At 43.1% G+C, this 15,778-nt stretch overlaps 1 protein-coding gene across 2 annotated transcripts in view; it reads right to left on the bottom strand.

The window, feature by feature from the left end:
* Positions 1-15,743, bottom strand: part of nos1 (nitric oxide synthase 1 (neuronal)) — a 40,126-nt gene extending 24,383 nt beyond the window's left edge. The window contains exons 1-4 of one of the 2 annotated variants that reach the window (XM_067522008.1): positions 15,511-15,743; positions 12,081-12,825; positions 9,498-9,591; positions 2,030-2,167 (exon numbers count right to left, since the gene is read on the bottom strand). In XM_067522008.1, coding sequence (XP_067378109.1) covers positions 2,030-2,167; positions 9,498-9,591; positions 12,081-12,760 — 912 coding nt within the window. In that variant the 5' untranslated portion in view covers positions 12,761-12,825; positions 15,511-15,743. The remainder of the gene's footprint in view (positions 1-2,029; positions 2,168-9,497; positions 9,592-12,080; positions 12,826-15,510) is intronic. The other variant, XM_067522007.1, reaches the window with a different exon arrangement.
* Positions 15,744-15,778: the final 35 nt, after the last annotated feature.

The following is a 15,778-nucleotide window of genomic DNA, read 5'->3' as shown; positions in this document are numbered from 1 at the left end:
GTTAAAAATAAAACAAAGGGATCACTCGTCCTCCAGCACGTCCGCTCCTCATGCCGCTTTGGGCATTCATGCCAGCCAGCTGTCCTTTTCGAAAAAGACGGATCATCCTCAAATACAGCAGCGTCTGTGGTATAATAAATCTAAAGATGCTATTACAGGCCATTCATTGGGATGCACACAACAGCCCGTCCGATAACTCACCGAAGTTATTCGTCTGCCGTTTGCTGAATGCCTGCTGTGCTTTGGAGGGGGACTACTTAAGCAGTGGGGCTCACCTTGTGCTTGCACTGGCTTACTAACCAGGAGTGGAAACCAAGGCTGCATGATGATACGGGGAAAAAAAACAAAACAAAAATCGATGGGGGTAGATGAGGGGCTATAAAAATATATCTTCCTAGCAAACTTTATGTCTTTAGTTGTACTTATTTCGGGTTAGCTTTTCGACACCTCAACAGAAAAGACCAGCGCCATTTCCCAAATACCACAGTGTTTGCGCCCCCAAAATCACATATGTATACGTGCAAAAACTCTCTAGGCCATAGTAAGAATACGTTTAATCTAAAGCTCGGGCTCTAACAAGCATTTTTAAGTAAAATATCTCAGCATGTGAACTTTGGTACAGGCATTCATGGTTCCAACAGGATATTTCCGAACAACCTTCATTCACACCGTGTTGCCAGAATCATAGACATATAGGATTCATAACAATCCCCGTTTGACAACCACACTATTCTGTGAAACACAAGTTGAAACTACAGTTTTTCCTGCTCTGCTGCTTAAAATAAGAACGTGGCATTTTAAGAACATTTTGAACATCATGACATGAATGACAACTCAATCCCATTACCCGGGACATCTGGGGTTCTGAGTGAAATGCCTAAACACCCAGCAAATGGTTTAATGTGCGATTTGGTGCAGAAGAACGGCTGCACGGTTGGGAATGCCAGAGTTGCGCATACTTATCAGACTTTTAGCATCACTGGGTCACAGTTTCAGAAGTACGAGCCTGCCAGTGTTAGCAAATAGCTCAAAGCACCACTTTGTCTGTCTGAGAACGACTGACATTCTGCAATGGCCTAACTGCTTCTGCTGCTGAATTCCTGAATGAACGGATGAATGAATCATATTTGTTGGGAGAGTTATGCCGTTGTACACATCCGATGCACCACTTTTATTATAAACATATTTCCCAAAAGTCACTTTTTATTTCCCAGTGCAGTTTACTGAGGATGCTGATTTTATTTTTGTGAGAATTGGGGAGTTGTTTTTTTTTCTCCCCCTAACCACTCGCTTTCTGGCTAAATAGTAATGAGATGAATCACCAACAGTTCAGGCAGGCACTCTCTAATGTATGAATAGTTAGTGAGAAGCAGAGAATAGGCACACCACGCTGTGCTATTATTCTTCAATCTACTTGACTTGCAAATTATGTGTCTGCAGGCTAAATGTTTGTTCAGTCAGCCAAGATACTGTATTTGATGTTCATCAGTGCCATAAAGACACTGTTAAATGCACAGACATTTGGTGCCTTGGTGTCAAAGCTTGGCGTGTCTGACTTTATACGAAGGCTGAAACAGAGAGCTTTCAGCCCGTTATGTATTGCTGTTACTAGTTCAGCTTTTGATTTTCATCACACCCGTTATACTGTATATTACTATTATAATATTTTTCCGTTTTAAGTGTATTGGGAAAAAGATTGCAACAAGATTTTCTTTCAGCTCTGAGGCGTTGGATTGCGTTACAATTGCATCACACAGGTGTTCCAATTCTTTTGGTCACTTGGTGCCAGGAGCTTTTTAATTTAGTGAAACGCGTCAGGGCATGAGGAAACAATAGCACCTCAGTCTTTATTCAGATTCAAGACTGACATAGAAACTCCAGGTACGTATTATGTGATGCTTCGAATGATGACATCCAACTCTTTGATATGATATGATATGATGACATGATAATTGCCTCAGTGACACGTCAAGGTTGCAGCAGACTGCTTTATCCAACCATTGATTTAACTTACGTCCATAGTCCCTACCTTGCTTGAGCTGTGGTGGAGTATGTCATTGTAGATGGTGCCAGTCTCCCAGTTCCTGATCTTCATGAAGCGGGGGCATTTTGAGGGGCTGCCGTTCTGGAGCATCTTAGTGGGCGAGGTCCTTCCCTGGGCCGGAGTCTTTGAGAGAAGACACAAACACTTCAGTTATCACTTCATGTTTTTGTACTATATTTGACTAATTCATTCTGAACCCTGAGCCACCTTTGCTGCAAGCTGTTTACGCCGTTTATGACTTGGAGTCATACTGAGGGAAGCTGCAAAGTGGCACAGCCCTCCCGCTGTTGGAAAGTGGATTTGACTGCAACAATTGAACATTGATTGGCAAGTTAAAGATGGGAATAACATGACTAATATCTGGAAGCGTTTTTAACAGGAGATTCACAGCCATTGTTAGACAGTGAGTTTTCTCCGTGAACTCACTGCCTTTTCTTCTCAAGCAAAATTAGTTCGTCATTGTGCTTATGTCACTCTCACATAGACTTGCCCAGAAAGCACTTACATTTCCTCCTTCTTCAAGTTCTGTTTTATTTCCCACTCCAGAATAAAGGCAATCAGCATTTAACAGCAGGTTGATGGCAAGCTAACTCCTGGCTCACTGGGTTTTCCAATATTGTAGCTATTGACTGATGAATGCCTGCAATTTAACCCCAAAGCCCACTGAAAACCTTCCTAGAGAACCCGCTTCTTTTTTGAGGGCAATCAATCCCACACCTTGGAAGCTCTTTCATCATCGCCAACAGCATTGTTGAGCATACAGCGGAGCAGCTTCTAAACAGTACCGACACAATCATCATGCCCAGGGAGATGAATTCCAACAGCGTCACACTGGTTGAGCCTCATTGTCATTGCTTGTCCTCTCAAACAGCAAAGAACAACGAGGAGGTCTGAATTGAATTTGATTTTGCACACACTAAGAGGAAAGAGCTTAGTTCCTGTGGCTTCGTGCACCGACAGCAGCGCTGTGCAGCTCAGATATGTTATCATGGAGGTTACGGACAGGAAGAAAGTTCATTGTACCATAAGGAGATATTCAGACAAACAGTCAAAGAAAATCTCATGCAGAGGATTAAGGCTTGTTGACATAAAAAGCCGAGTGGTGACGTAGTATGGGAATATTAGGGTTGTCGCTCGCTGACCAGAAGCTATAGCTTTGGCATTTACATTTAAGAAAGTAACTATTCTCTTAATGCCAGATGCAGGTTTCAGAGAAGCCCGTTTATATGAACCTGTAAATGTCAGTTTACTTTTTCTTTACTTTCATATATCTACTGATGTACATTTTAAATGTCAGAGTCACAATGGGAGGATGGAACACATGAAAATGTTTCCTGAAAGTGGGGTCGACTAATGAATGACCACTGTAATGAACCAAATCAAGTTTAACATTTGGATCAAAGATTCATACATCATGAAACATGAAGGATAGTTACACCCCTCGACAAATACATATGTTAGTAAAGTTAATTATTGCTAATGCAATCTGGAAGATCGGAAAATTACACTTTTTAAAATGATACTGTGGGCTGCTTTTGTAAACCATTTGTTTAGAAATAATAAATAAATAAAATAATAAGCTGCTGGACTGCACATACAGTACATTTAAAAATCCCAACATGCGTCAATCACCAGGGACCAGCGTCATTTCAACAGACGGGAGCAGGCATCGAGCTAGAAATGAAGATGACTGATCTGATGTAGATAATTTAATAATAGCGTGTAATCACCCAAGTTGTTCTCGTAAATGCAGTTATGCAGTAAAAGTTCCTCATTTCCGTGAATTAAAACTTGAAAGAAAAAGAAAAAAAAAAGATAAATGTTGCAGCACAAGTGTAGATGAAAAAAAAAACAAAACAACAAGTCAGCACGGCAGACTGAGAAGTGAAAAAACATGCTATCCATCAACTATTTATACAGTGGTGAGTAAATCTGTGGTTTGACAATTGCCATCTTGATGATCATTAAGCCACACTGGGTGGGACAGGGGGCACAGGGGCATGTTCTCTGCTTTAATCCTCAAAGCTGTGTGCAGAATTCACCGCTGGTGGATTTTGACAGAACATTCTTCCACCTTCTCTTTTCCAACAGCCTTATCAAAGAAAAGCTCAAGCTGCAGCACTGGTGAAAAACATGCCACTTTAAAATACTTTTTACGTTTACGTTTTTAGCAATGGGACATGAATGCAGCGTCTAGCACAATGCATGCAGGAGAACTTCCCACTACATGAGTTGGTACATATGCATATACACTCACCATCCACTTTATTAGGTACACCTGTACAATCTCATACAGCATCTCTCTGCAATGAATTATGCTCGCAGGGTTATAATTTCACAGATTTCAGAAGTTGAAACAGTTAGAAAGGTGATAATTCTACTATGCGTTTATTATTCATAGGTCATAGTTGACCTGTGGAGGTGGTCTTACTCATATCCTGTGGGCCAACTTATTTACTTCAGAGATTGTTTATCAAAAACGTTCACAAATCAATTCAACCGAAAACGCGCCTCTACAGCTACACACTGAACCTTTGACCTATACGTTGTTGCAGTCCCCACTACCTTGTGGTCCCTTCTGCCAGCTTTAATAGCTGAACTTAAATCTCTAAAAGGTGTATCTCATAGCCCCAATAGCTGTGTGTTCTCCGATATACAGTTTGTATGACAACTAGTTAAATAAACTTAAAGACATCAATAATGACATAATCAGTACACTTATACATAAGCTTCCAGGAAACCCTGGTTGGCTCATACAGGGTCGTAGGGTTGTATTGTTTATAATAGTTTGACCACCCAATTTAAAATAATGGGGAAAATCACCTTTCAAAATATAACGCAGTTGAGAAATCATCAGCTCGTAAAAGTTCACTTCAGGACAGAGCTGCTTTGTTGGATTGCATTCGATTTTACAGGTGGACAAAGTTTGGAGTTTATATTGTCAGGATGGCTAAGTTTACTTCCTCCTTCAAGCTTTTATTTTGCAGTCACATCACGTTCATCACATTACCGGTAATCGATTTCACCTGCTCTCACTCTTCTGTTAATATACATCCTCAGTTCCTTTACCAAGGTGCCACATTGTTTGCATTCTCACCACGACTTTCCAGCTTTCATTCTATCCACGGTTCGGACCACGTTAACTTTTATGACCTGACTCTGTCTCTCTCTATTGACCCTCCGCTGTCGACTATATGAATGAGGCTAGTGTGAGGGTTGCTACCTGCCCATGAAGAATTAAGTTTATTTCAATTCCTCGTAACCATGTTATTTTAAAGGAGTATATTAACCATGCTACGTTGGTGTTAATGACACCATGTATAAGTTTAGCCAAGCCATGTGTGTGTCTGCCTGGTTCGTCATAAAAAGCGTCCACCACGTGCTCGTGTACTTAGCGGTTGATGTAATTAAGTATTAACCTCTGCTGTAGTAAGAAACCAAGTTAATGTCACATCCCACGTATGCCAATATTGTCAACCAAAGGGATTTTAAGGAGCCCAGTGTCAGGATTTTGTGTCTGGACCCCAAAGTAACAGCGAGAGGGACGTAAAATATAAGTCAACTTCATTAAACGTCACAAAAAGGGAGGAATAACAAAAAAACAGACTAGGATGATAAGCAGTGAATACAGAACACTAACTCAATACTTGAACCAGGGATCTAACAAGAAACTAAAGTACCAGAACATGAACAACGTATGACTGTGGACCAGGGCTGATGAAGACAGAGTCAGGATACAAGTGATGGCACATATATGAAAACTAAGAAATTATGTGACAAAATTACCAGGTGACATTTAGCTAACAAATTAAAAAGTGCGACAGAGCTAAAATTAAAACAACCCAACCCAAACCTCAGACCAAGATAAACAGGTGACAGAGTCCAAATACCAGAAGGCAGGGTGTTGCATCAGTGGCAAAGATAATGACCTGACCGGGAACTGAGGGGAGAGCCGAAATCTAAATAGGCAGAGAAACAGGTGTAAACAATTGAACGGTGATGCCTGGTGAAGCTGCGGGAGTGAACCGGGAGCAGGAAGTGAGGACACGGGGTACAAAATAAAAGTCCGGAACAGAAAGTGAATATAAAGGACCAGATCATGGCACTAAGGGTTAAAGGACTATTCTTGTCTTTATGCACAACGCGTTGTTGATGTTGTGTGACTGAAGGGATTTTGGAGTCTATTCACAGCAGGGATTGGAGATTCACCGCGCTTACGTCCCACGCATTACTACCAGGCCTGCGTCTGTGTTATGGATCCAAACCACTACATCTCCCCGGTGGATCCCTTTCCACCGTTTCCTACCTTTTCATCAAACCACTCATCCTCGCTGCATCTAAGTGTCTACCCTTACTGCCAGGACCATACTCCACTCTTTCCCATGAACCCCTGCCTCTCCTCCCCACTCCCCACTCACTCTAAGTCTTGTTCGTTCTGTACTCCATATCCCATAAGTCCTTGCTGAATTACTCATCCATGTATTCTCTCTCACAGATTCGAGTACAGCGCCATCTAGCAAATGGGCCTACAACTTATTCGGTCCAACCTCAAAACCAGCCCCCTTACAGTACATCTGCCCACTATGAACCCAGCTGACACCTTCTCAGCTAGTTGGCCTAATGGATTAAGTGGAGAGGCACTATAAAAGCATGAGTCATATCCAGAGGAGATAGTCGCAATGCTTGATCAGCTCACTAATTGGTCTGCTTCATTTAACCAACCCACAGTGCCTCCAGAGGCTTGTTGCTCCACCTTAAAAACTTTCGGGGATGAGGTCTCTCGAATATTTGACCACACTAGCCCAGAGTTGGGAGCTGCATTTAGCCTGACCAGTCCAGGGCCCACGCCCAGCCATGCAACTTGTCCCGTCTTTCCCCCGAGGAGAGGGAGAGACGACTTAAACAGGGCCTGTGTTTTTACTGTGGAGCACCGGGTCATAGAGTTTGTTTCTGTCCATCAAAAGAACCGGATCAGTAGAGGCAGGGGGCACACTACTGAGCCTCTCACTGACCGGGTCTTGGGACTTACGCTCCCTATCCCAGTTTTTAGTTGGTGCTGTTATCGACTCTGGAGTCTGATGCATACTTCATAGACTGAAATTTCATTCATTGGCTTAAACTCCAACATAGCCGACTTCCTCAGCCACTTCAGGACCGTTCTTTCAACAATCACCTTTTGCATAGAATTCAGTACAAACCGAGCCACTTCATATAGCCATTGACAAGCATGTAGAAAATATTGCTTTTTATGTCATCGACTGACCTCTTCACCCTCTGGTTCTTAGCATCCCTTGGTTGGAACTCTATAACTCTTAGGTAGACTGGTGAACCAGGCAAGATCCTGGGTTGGCACACAATGCCTGGTTTCATGCTTGCGTTTGGCTCAGACTCCATTTTACCCATCTACAGATTCAGACAACAACTACCTGGAGATATCCAAGGCTCCCTCACAGTATCTTGATCTCAAAGTAGTCTGTAACAAGTCATGGGCCACTTCATTACCTCCTCACATATCATATAATTGTGGCATTGATCTGCTGCCGGGCACATTGCCCCTAGTTTTCTTTGTCCGGCCCAGAAAAGTAAGCTATGCAGAAGTATATCACAGAGTCATTAGCTGCTGGCATTATCCGGCCATCATCCATCTCGGCTGGAATGGATTTTTTTTTTTTTGTGGGCAAAAAGGATGGTGGCTGAAGACCATGTATCGATTACTGGGGCCTTAAGCAGATCACAGTTAAAAACTGGTATCCACTCCCACTCATCTGTTCTGTTTTTGAACTTCTCCAATCATCAGTCATCTACACTAAATTGGACTTACATAATGCTTATCACCCGGTGAGGATCAGGGAGGGCGACAAGTGGAAGACTGTCTTCAACACGTCAGCAGGCCACAACGAGTATCTGATCCTACCCTTAGGGCCAATGCAGGTTGCAATTGTGCAATTGTGTTCATTTATCTGGATGATATACTAATTTTCTGCCACTCTGAGACTAATCACTTCCACCATATCAGGCCAGCCTTTCAGCACCTCCTCCAGAACCAACTATTGGTCAAAGCAGAGAAATGTGAATTTCATATCACCACTGTCACTTTCTTGGTTCCATAATCTCAGTACACTACAGGCAGTTAAAGACTTGGCCGACCCCTGACTTTTGACGACAACTTCAAAGGTTCTTGGGATTCGACAACTATTACCGCTGTTTCATAAATGGATACAGATCCATAGCAGCGCCTCTTCACCTAAATCACCATCAGTCCCGGTGGGCCCTCTCCTTTTGACTCCAAAAATTGCAAAGCTTATGCACGTATGACCCGGAGGATCAACCTCAGGACTCCATCGATTCCTACCTTCTCATCAAACCATTCATCCTCGCTGAATCTAAGGGTCTACCCCCTTCTGCCAGGACCCCCATAAACCCCTGCCTCTCCTCCAGACTGCGCTCTCCTTCCCACTCACGCCAGTAAGTCTCGTTCGATCACATCCAACAAGTCATTGCCAAGTTCCTCATCCATGTATTCTCTCTCATAGACCGGAGTACAGCGCCATCTAGTGAGTTGGAGGGCCTACTACATCTCCATCCTGCTTAAGCCAACTATCTTATTAAAAATACATTTCTTAAACTGAGTAGTTGTGTCTGGTGCCTTGTGGGGTCCAACCTCAAAACCAGCCCCTTACATATATTCCACAGGACAGTGATTTCACTTCCCACATTTCAGTCAGGACTCTTAATTTTGGCACATGTATCAGGAAAAACATGTTTTCCTACCACATCACATCTCTTATAACCACCACCAAGGAAGCATCATCCACACACCCCCTCCCTCTTTCTGACACCCATATTCTCACAAGCATGCACATTAACACTCTCTTCTCTGCAGGTCTGAGGGGTTGGATCATTTCAAGAGGGGCCACATTTGATGGAGAGAGAGAGGGATCAGCAGCTGCTTGCATTCATTAGGCCTCCTGGAATCATTTTTCCCCATCCGGTCCCATTGATGGGGGCTTGAGTGATGTCACAAGTGGGTGGATAACAGAGACCATGTGCAGATTATGACACTATCCCCGTCACAGACACTAAGACCTGTGACCAGACCTTTCTGGGTGGAAGCATAAGCTGGATTTAATGCTGCACAAGCTTAATGCTGAGGTGATGTGATGTTAAGCAAAAGCTTTATTACTAAGTGCAAAGAAGCAACACAGATGTGCATGCTTAGTTTCTAAAAGCATGGAAGGGCTAGTAGTGGGGATTATTAAACCAGCCATGGATGCGCATGCATTATACAGCTGCAGGAAGGCTGCTGCTGAACACTTGAAAATAAAGACAAACAAGGAAAGGATATTAAGATATTGATCTAGCAGAGTAGAGATGAACGAGCTTATGCCAACATACATTTTCTCTTATAATTAAATGTAATAATTTTCACGGTTGAACATTTGCTTAATCCTACCTTGTCTTGGTCAGCGTTGTTGAGCATGTTTTCCAGCATTCTGTTGTTATCTGACGCCAGCTGGGCAGACGTGCCATTTCTCACGCCAAGGTCCCTAGAAGTCATACACAGTTTTCTGTCAGGGGTGTAAGCTCATATTTGGTGAAAAATGAGTTTTTTAGTTCACTTCTTTCAATCCTGTAGACATGTAACCCTCCAAAAAATTGTTAAATCAGTGATTCATGCAAAAGTTCTAAAGGGCATGCACACCCACATGGGTTTTTTTTCTTTGTGTTTGTGTGTGTGTGTGTGTGTGTGTGTGTGTGTGTGTGTGTGTGTGTGTGTGTGTGTGTGTGTGTGTTAGATGCTTGGCTGGCATCTATCAGTCTCTCCTGTGTAAATCTTAGAACCTGTTGCTGTGCTGCAGTGGGGCAACTTGCTCCTAAGTGCAGTTCAGCCTCAGCAATATCAATCATAACTCTGCTCCAACTTCGCTGTCAGAAAAATGTGTATCGTGTCAAAGAAATCAATAATAAAACACCTTGTTTTTGATTTAAACAAATATGAGGTTGCACAGACTCATGGTGAATCAAGAAACCCAACTGCTTTTCCGTATTTCTTTGAATTTAAGACACTGCACTGAGCAAAAAGCAGCCCTGAAGATAAACACAACGGGATATGAACAGTGAGAGATCTCACTCCAGGCTGTAACTACACGATCCTTGGAGACCAAATGAGATGGGGGAGGGGAGATCCCCATTCTGCTGCTGTGGCAAACCACAGTAGACATGAATAAATACAGCAAACTCATTGGCGTGTGATTTGGCAAGTTTGCATTCCTCTGATCGAAATCGCCCACACACATATCACCTTCTACCGTCTTTCGCACTCACCCCCACCTATATTTCTCATCAGCACGTGCCTATAATCAGTGCAAATCATCTCAGGCTTCCCTTTCTCCCTCCTTGTAATGCCGCGGGGCTCTTCGTTGCTGCAATTTCAAAGAGGATATTCATCCCCACAGTTCAGGGATGGAGGCCACATGCAGGAACCACAAGGGAAGTTGCATGTGTCGTTTGTCATTAGCTCTGACTCTGACGTAGAGCATCATCACCATCATGCCGGATAGTGAAACTGTAACCGCTTCTGCTCTGAAAACAGCTATGCCAATAGAATTCCAAGACAGTAATCAAGACAAATGTTTGCCTAGATGTGTGCAGAAAAACACAACAGTATTACTGGCTGATCTCTTCACAGTCAGAGCTCTTTGGACAGCATCACTTCAACACTATTACAGAAGCTAAATTAAGTTAGGTGACTACTTCCTGCTGCTGACCAAATGTGGGCATATTTGGAGATTATCTGTAGGCTTAGCACCCGATTTCTGGGCACTCATTAAGAAATCCCATTTTAGCATGACTCCACTGCTCTTGCTTTGAGTTTATTCCTGAGCACGTGTCTCCCTCGAAAGCAATGAATCACTCAAGAGCGTATTTATGAAAGAGAGGAGAATGCGCATGGATTGGTCAAGAATGAGATATTGATTCAAGGAGACTTTAGCCTCAATTGGATTTCAGTTGGCCGTGGGAGTACGACAGCAGATAACTGAGACGCCGATATCAACAGTGCATTGTGCAGAGCGTTTAGACAATGTCGGGGATGAAATATTGGCTGAGACAGTGAGGCCCTATGAAAAACTGAAACTAACATTAACAGAAACTAAAGGCAATTTACATTCAACATTTCTGAAATTGCCTCATTACGTGTTAAGGAGACGTGTCCGTGTACAGAACATTTGCCAGTATCTCAGCTACAGTACTTGCTTAGTGTCAAACGTCACCTGACCTTCATACCCAAGAGGGACTGTTTGAAAGAAGTTATGCTCTCTTGCAATCATTCAAGAATGGTCTAATGACAAGTGCGATAAGCCTTGTGTTGCAGAATGCTAATTGGGGTCTGCTATGTCACAGTGATAAAAGAAATTGATATAAATACTAATGAAGAAGATGCAACTGTGTGCCTTAAAATATTCATAATGTGAACCATGGTAAAACATCCTCAAGTTCAATATACCGCAAAAAAAATACCGTATGCTAATCGTTTTCAGAGAAGTATTCTAACTTGCTGTAGTTGTAGGAATGTTAGACCTGCAAGCTGACTAGTTGCATTGTTGCTTTCCATTAATCTGCATGACGAGGTTATTATAGTCATTTAAGCATTGCAACTAAAGTGGTTTTGACAAACATTGTGAGCAATGTCATTTTAATTGAGGTTTTCTAGAGAACAGTGTGCAGACAGTATTTACTTGGCACTGTACACTGACTCATATTAGCTGAGTGGGAGCATGTCTGTAACAGCTAATGAAACACAGCTGGCTGAGGTTGGTTTAGGGCCTGCAAAGTGAATAGGGAGATGTTCTTTTGATCCAAAAACCTGGTGCAAGCTCTTGTATCAGCCAATAACCACCTTGTTGAAGAGTCCTTGACCTAAGTTCTAAATCTAATTGTACCTGAGCTACAACTCTGTGCTTCACGGTGGTGAGGGGACAAGCACAGAGACACCTTAACTGAGAAATCAATAAGGTAGTATCACATCACAAATTACCAGGCCACTTGAATCTCCACGTCCCTTCTCCCAGCATTCCTCTGGCCTTCTCCATTGATCTCCTTTTTGCTGTTTTTGATGAGGCGCAGCACTGGTTCGATCTCCTTCAGCAGCTCATTGTTCTCCTCCAGCCCATTGCACAAGACAGCTCCACGGCCCCCGTCCCTCAGCAGCAGGGGATCCTGCTCCTGCAAGCCTCCCCTCTGCAGGAGGGACTGGGGAGAGGACAGGTTCTCAATGGCCCTAAGCTGGGGCTCCTTGTTCACCTGCTGCTGTTGCTGCCCGAGCTTTGAGGGTGGGAAGACGGGCAGCGTGACCCTCACTGTGCACTGGCGGCCATCTCCAGACAGGGTGGTCTCAAGGTGGGTGGTGAAGCCCTCGGGCCCACGGAGGATCAACACTGCGTGGCTCTCAGGCGACACATTCTTCAGTGTCTCCAGAGCCCGTTCATAGGACAGATCCACTAGGGACTTGTTGTTGACAGCCAAGACAATGTCGCCCACCTGCACCAGGCCACACTCCTCTGCTGCGCCACCACGGATGAGGTCTGACACAATGACAGGCGGCTTGGACACCCTCTGCTTCACCAGAAAGCCTAAACCACCAACCTTCCTCTTAAAAAGACGCACAGAGATGATGTTGGGCTGCAGCTGGCACACTGTGGGCTCTGACTCCTGCATGGTGCCTGTGTGCGATCGTGTGCGTTCGCTCTGGGGTGAGTATCTGTATGTTCCCAGGGAGGTTTCTGAAAAGCAACAGAAGGAGATGGAAGAGGGCAAATATAGACATTACTCTGAAGGAAATTACTTCGACTGGATGATTTGTTTACGGGGTGTTGATTTAACATCAGTGAGAAAGGGCACATGAGTCATTAAAGCCGAGGGTTTTCAGAAGGTAGTATTACACAGATCATGAAGTCCTGTTGAGCTACAGATGCAAAATATTGTCATGGACATAAGAAAATCATCCAACCAAACAGACAAATCTGCAATGCGTGTAACCAGAAGATGAACAATTTCAACAGGCTTTTGTAAATTTGCTAAGTCATTTGCTAAGTCTCTTCTATTATTTATTCAAACACTGGGAATGGTTCCTTAAGAAAATGTATATATATAGATAGATAGATAGATAGATAGATAGATAGATAGATAGATAGATAGATAGATAGATAGATAGATAGATAGATAGATAGATAGATAGATAGATAGATAGATAGATAGATAGATAGATATAGAGAGAGACTTTTTAATATATATTTATTTATTTATTTTGGGGGGAGACTTCCATTTTTAACCTACTTTACTTTTGTGGAAACTTTTGGCTGGAAACTTCGCAGCATCAGACGTTACAGCTCATTTGATTGAATTAGTTAATTTAAAAAATAGGTACTTTAGGTTTAAGCCCCCCCCCCTCAAGAAAGGACATAAAGTTTAGCTTTTTACTATCTGCAGCCATTACAAGTTGCATAGCATTGTCGGGTTGAGAGGCAGCAGCATTTGAAAATATCAACTTTATTAATGTTATGTTTCTGATGTCTCCTATAAACTTAGTGCTTCACATCTGTTTTTGATGAATGATCACCGCCATAACTCCGAACAATTTTTGAGCAGAGCTGCAACTAAACTACCGGTTGTTCTCTGAGAGCGACGCACCTGGCTGCGTTGGCTGGCACCGCCTGAACTGTACAGCGATAAGTCGCAAAACACAGAAATGCGCGTGCACGGCAGCCAGCAGACGCGGTCGGGCACGCGGCGTGCAGCAGGGATAAATCAGCACCAAGGTCAGCGCTCCGCCCGTAACGTTCCTCTGAAGGCTGCTGGTTCCACTCTGTTCTAACTCGTTCCTACAGCCACATGTCACAGATGCTGCTCCTCAGCGTGCGATCTTCGAAAAAGTGTGATTTTTAAATACTTCATTGTGACGGATTTTGAGTTGGCTACAAACGTTAAAGTCTTACAGCTTGAGCAGTTTAAGTCCACGTGCACAAGGGCAGAATCAAGGGATCCGGTCGTCAGTTTAGGGCTGCAGGAAAAAGTGGCGCACTTTCATATCGACTGAAGTGTCCTGGGGCACGGGAATACCTCATATAAATACAGGGGCGGCCCTTTAATCCTCTTTGGAGCTGCACCCGACCAAGAGAACCGATGAGGGATGTGAATATTGATGGGAATGTAATCTCACTGCTAAGATGTGTATGATTTGGACAGTCATTAGCAATATTATCATTTGGCACCTGCTTCAATAAGACAGCTGTGCGTAGGTCTTTGTAAACAAACATATAGCAAATAATGAATATACAGTTGTACATTAATGAAATGTGCTTTGTTCTTTTCTGCAGTACACCATCAGTTCTAGCCATAATTTAGTTAGAAAGTTCTGGCTTTTTTTTTTTTTTAAACGATTTTCGATTTCAAAAAGGAACATGGCATGAACTAATTGTGCTGCCACAGTGGCCACGTCAGCATATGTTTTAAAAGCTTTATATAGTATCATATTTCATATGGTGCTTTAATAACAAGTGGCCAGGTAGTATTTCCCCACCTGTGGTCTTCATTCCTCAGTGTATGCGCTCTGTATTTTATGAGAACTCGGAAACTATACACACAATGCACATAACGCACAGTGTGGTTGTGATAAAAATAGTTTTTTTTTTAATTAACTAACAATTTAGTGCATCAAACACACACTCGGATTTAATTACGTTTGGTGTCGTTAACACTCAGTGTGCGACAGCAACTACACAAACACGTTTAGCAAATTTTCTCCAGTAAACAATGTTACAGATAAATAAGATGCTGACGCGTTTTGGTTCATCAAAAACTCCCCCTGACTGTAGGGACAAGCATTTCTGCTGTTAAGAGATGTCCAAAGCAAATAAGCAGCTGCAGAACTGCGTGTGGTTACTCAGAGAAAAAAGGGTCAAAACAGAATGACATCATTTACATTTAACTAAAACCTTTTTTTTTTTTTTTTTTTACGTACAAAGAACCGTAAGGATTTTACAAACAGGTAACGACAGGTGATTAAAATGTGTAGTTCGGGTTTAATTTGCACTGACCCTCGTAGACATCAACGCATTCGGCCAAAACGCACAAAATGCTCACACCGAAGCCGAAATTCATGTGTTTTTTCTCAGAGCAACAAGTTCCGGCGACACTTTTCGGGCAAAACTAAAAATAACCACAGCATCGATAACGCTCGCAAACTCCCATTTGTAGGACATAAAGGTTTCTCACATAAAAAACACGTCCTGTCTTACCCACAGGTTAGCGCATTAGTTTAGGAACGCTCCATCCATTCTCATTAATAGCTGTTCTACATTCTCCTCCAGCAGCGGAATGCGCACCCTCATTTTGCACAGAGACATAAGGAAAACAAGAATAATAAAAAGGTGCACGTTGGAGCACATTTTGAAATAAAAGCAACTCACCCCTGAGAACAAGGTCGCTGTCACAACGACCTGCTGCAGCAGTGAACTTAGGATAAAACTCCTGCGCTCTCGCGTCTCTCCCTCAGCAGCGGCTGCACAGCTCTTCCACAGACGCGCTCAGCCTCTCTAGAGACGAGGCACGCTTGTGCCTTTCCGCGCACCAGGGTGCCTTTATAAATACGGAGCAACGGGAGACACGGTGACGAGCTGGGAGAGAGCCGTGCGCGGGCATTTAAATGAACTGTAGGTGGGTTTTAGTTATGTCGGC

Source organism: Channa argus, chromosome 11 (assembly GCF_033026475.1).
Source record: "Channa argus isolate prfri chromosome 11, Channa argus male v1.0, whole genome shotgun sequence".
Lineage (NCBI taxonomy): Eukaryota > Metazoa > Chordata > Actinopteri > Anabantiformes > Channidae > Channa > Channa argus.
This window is presented reverse-complemented; position numbering and strand designations above follow the sequence as displayed.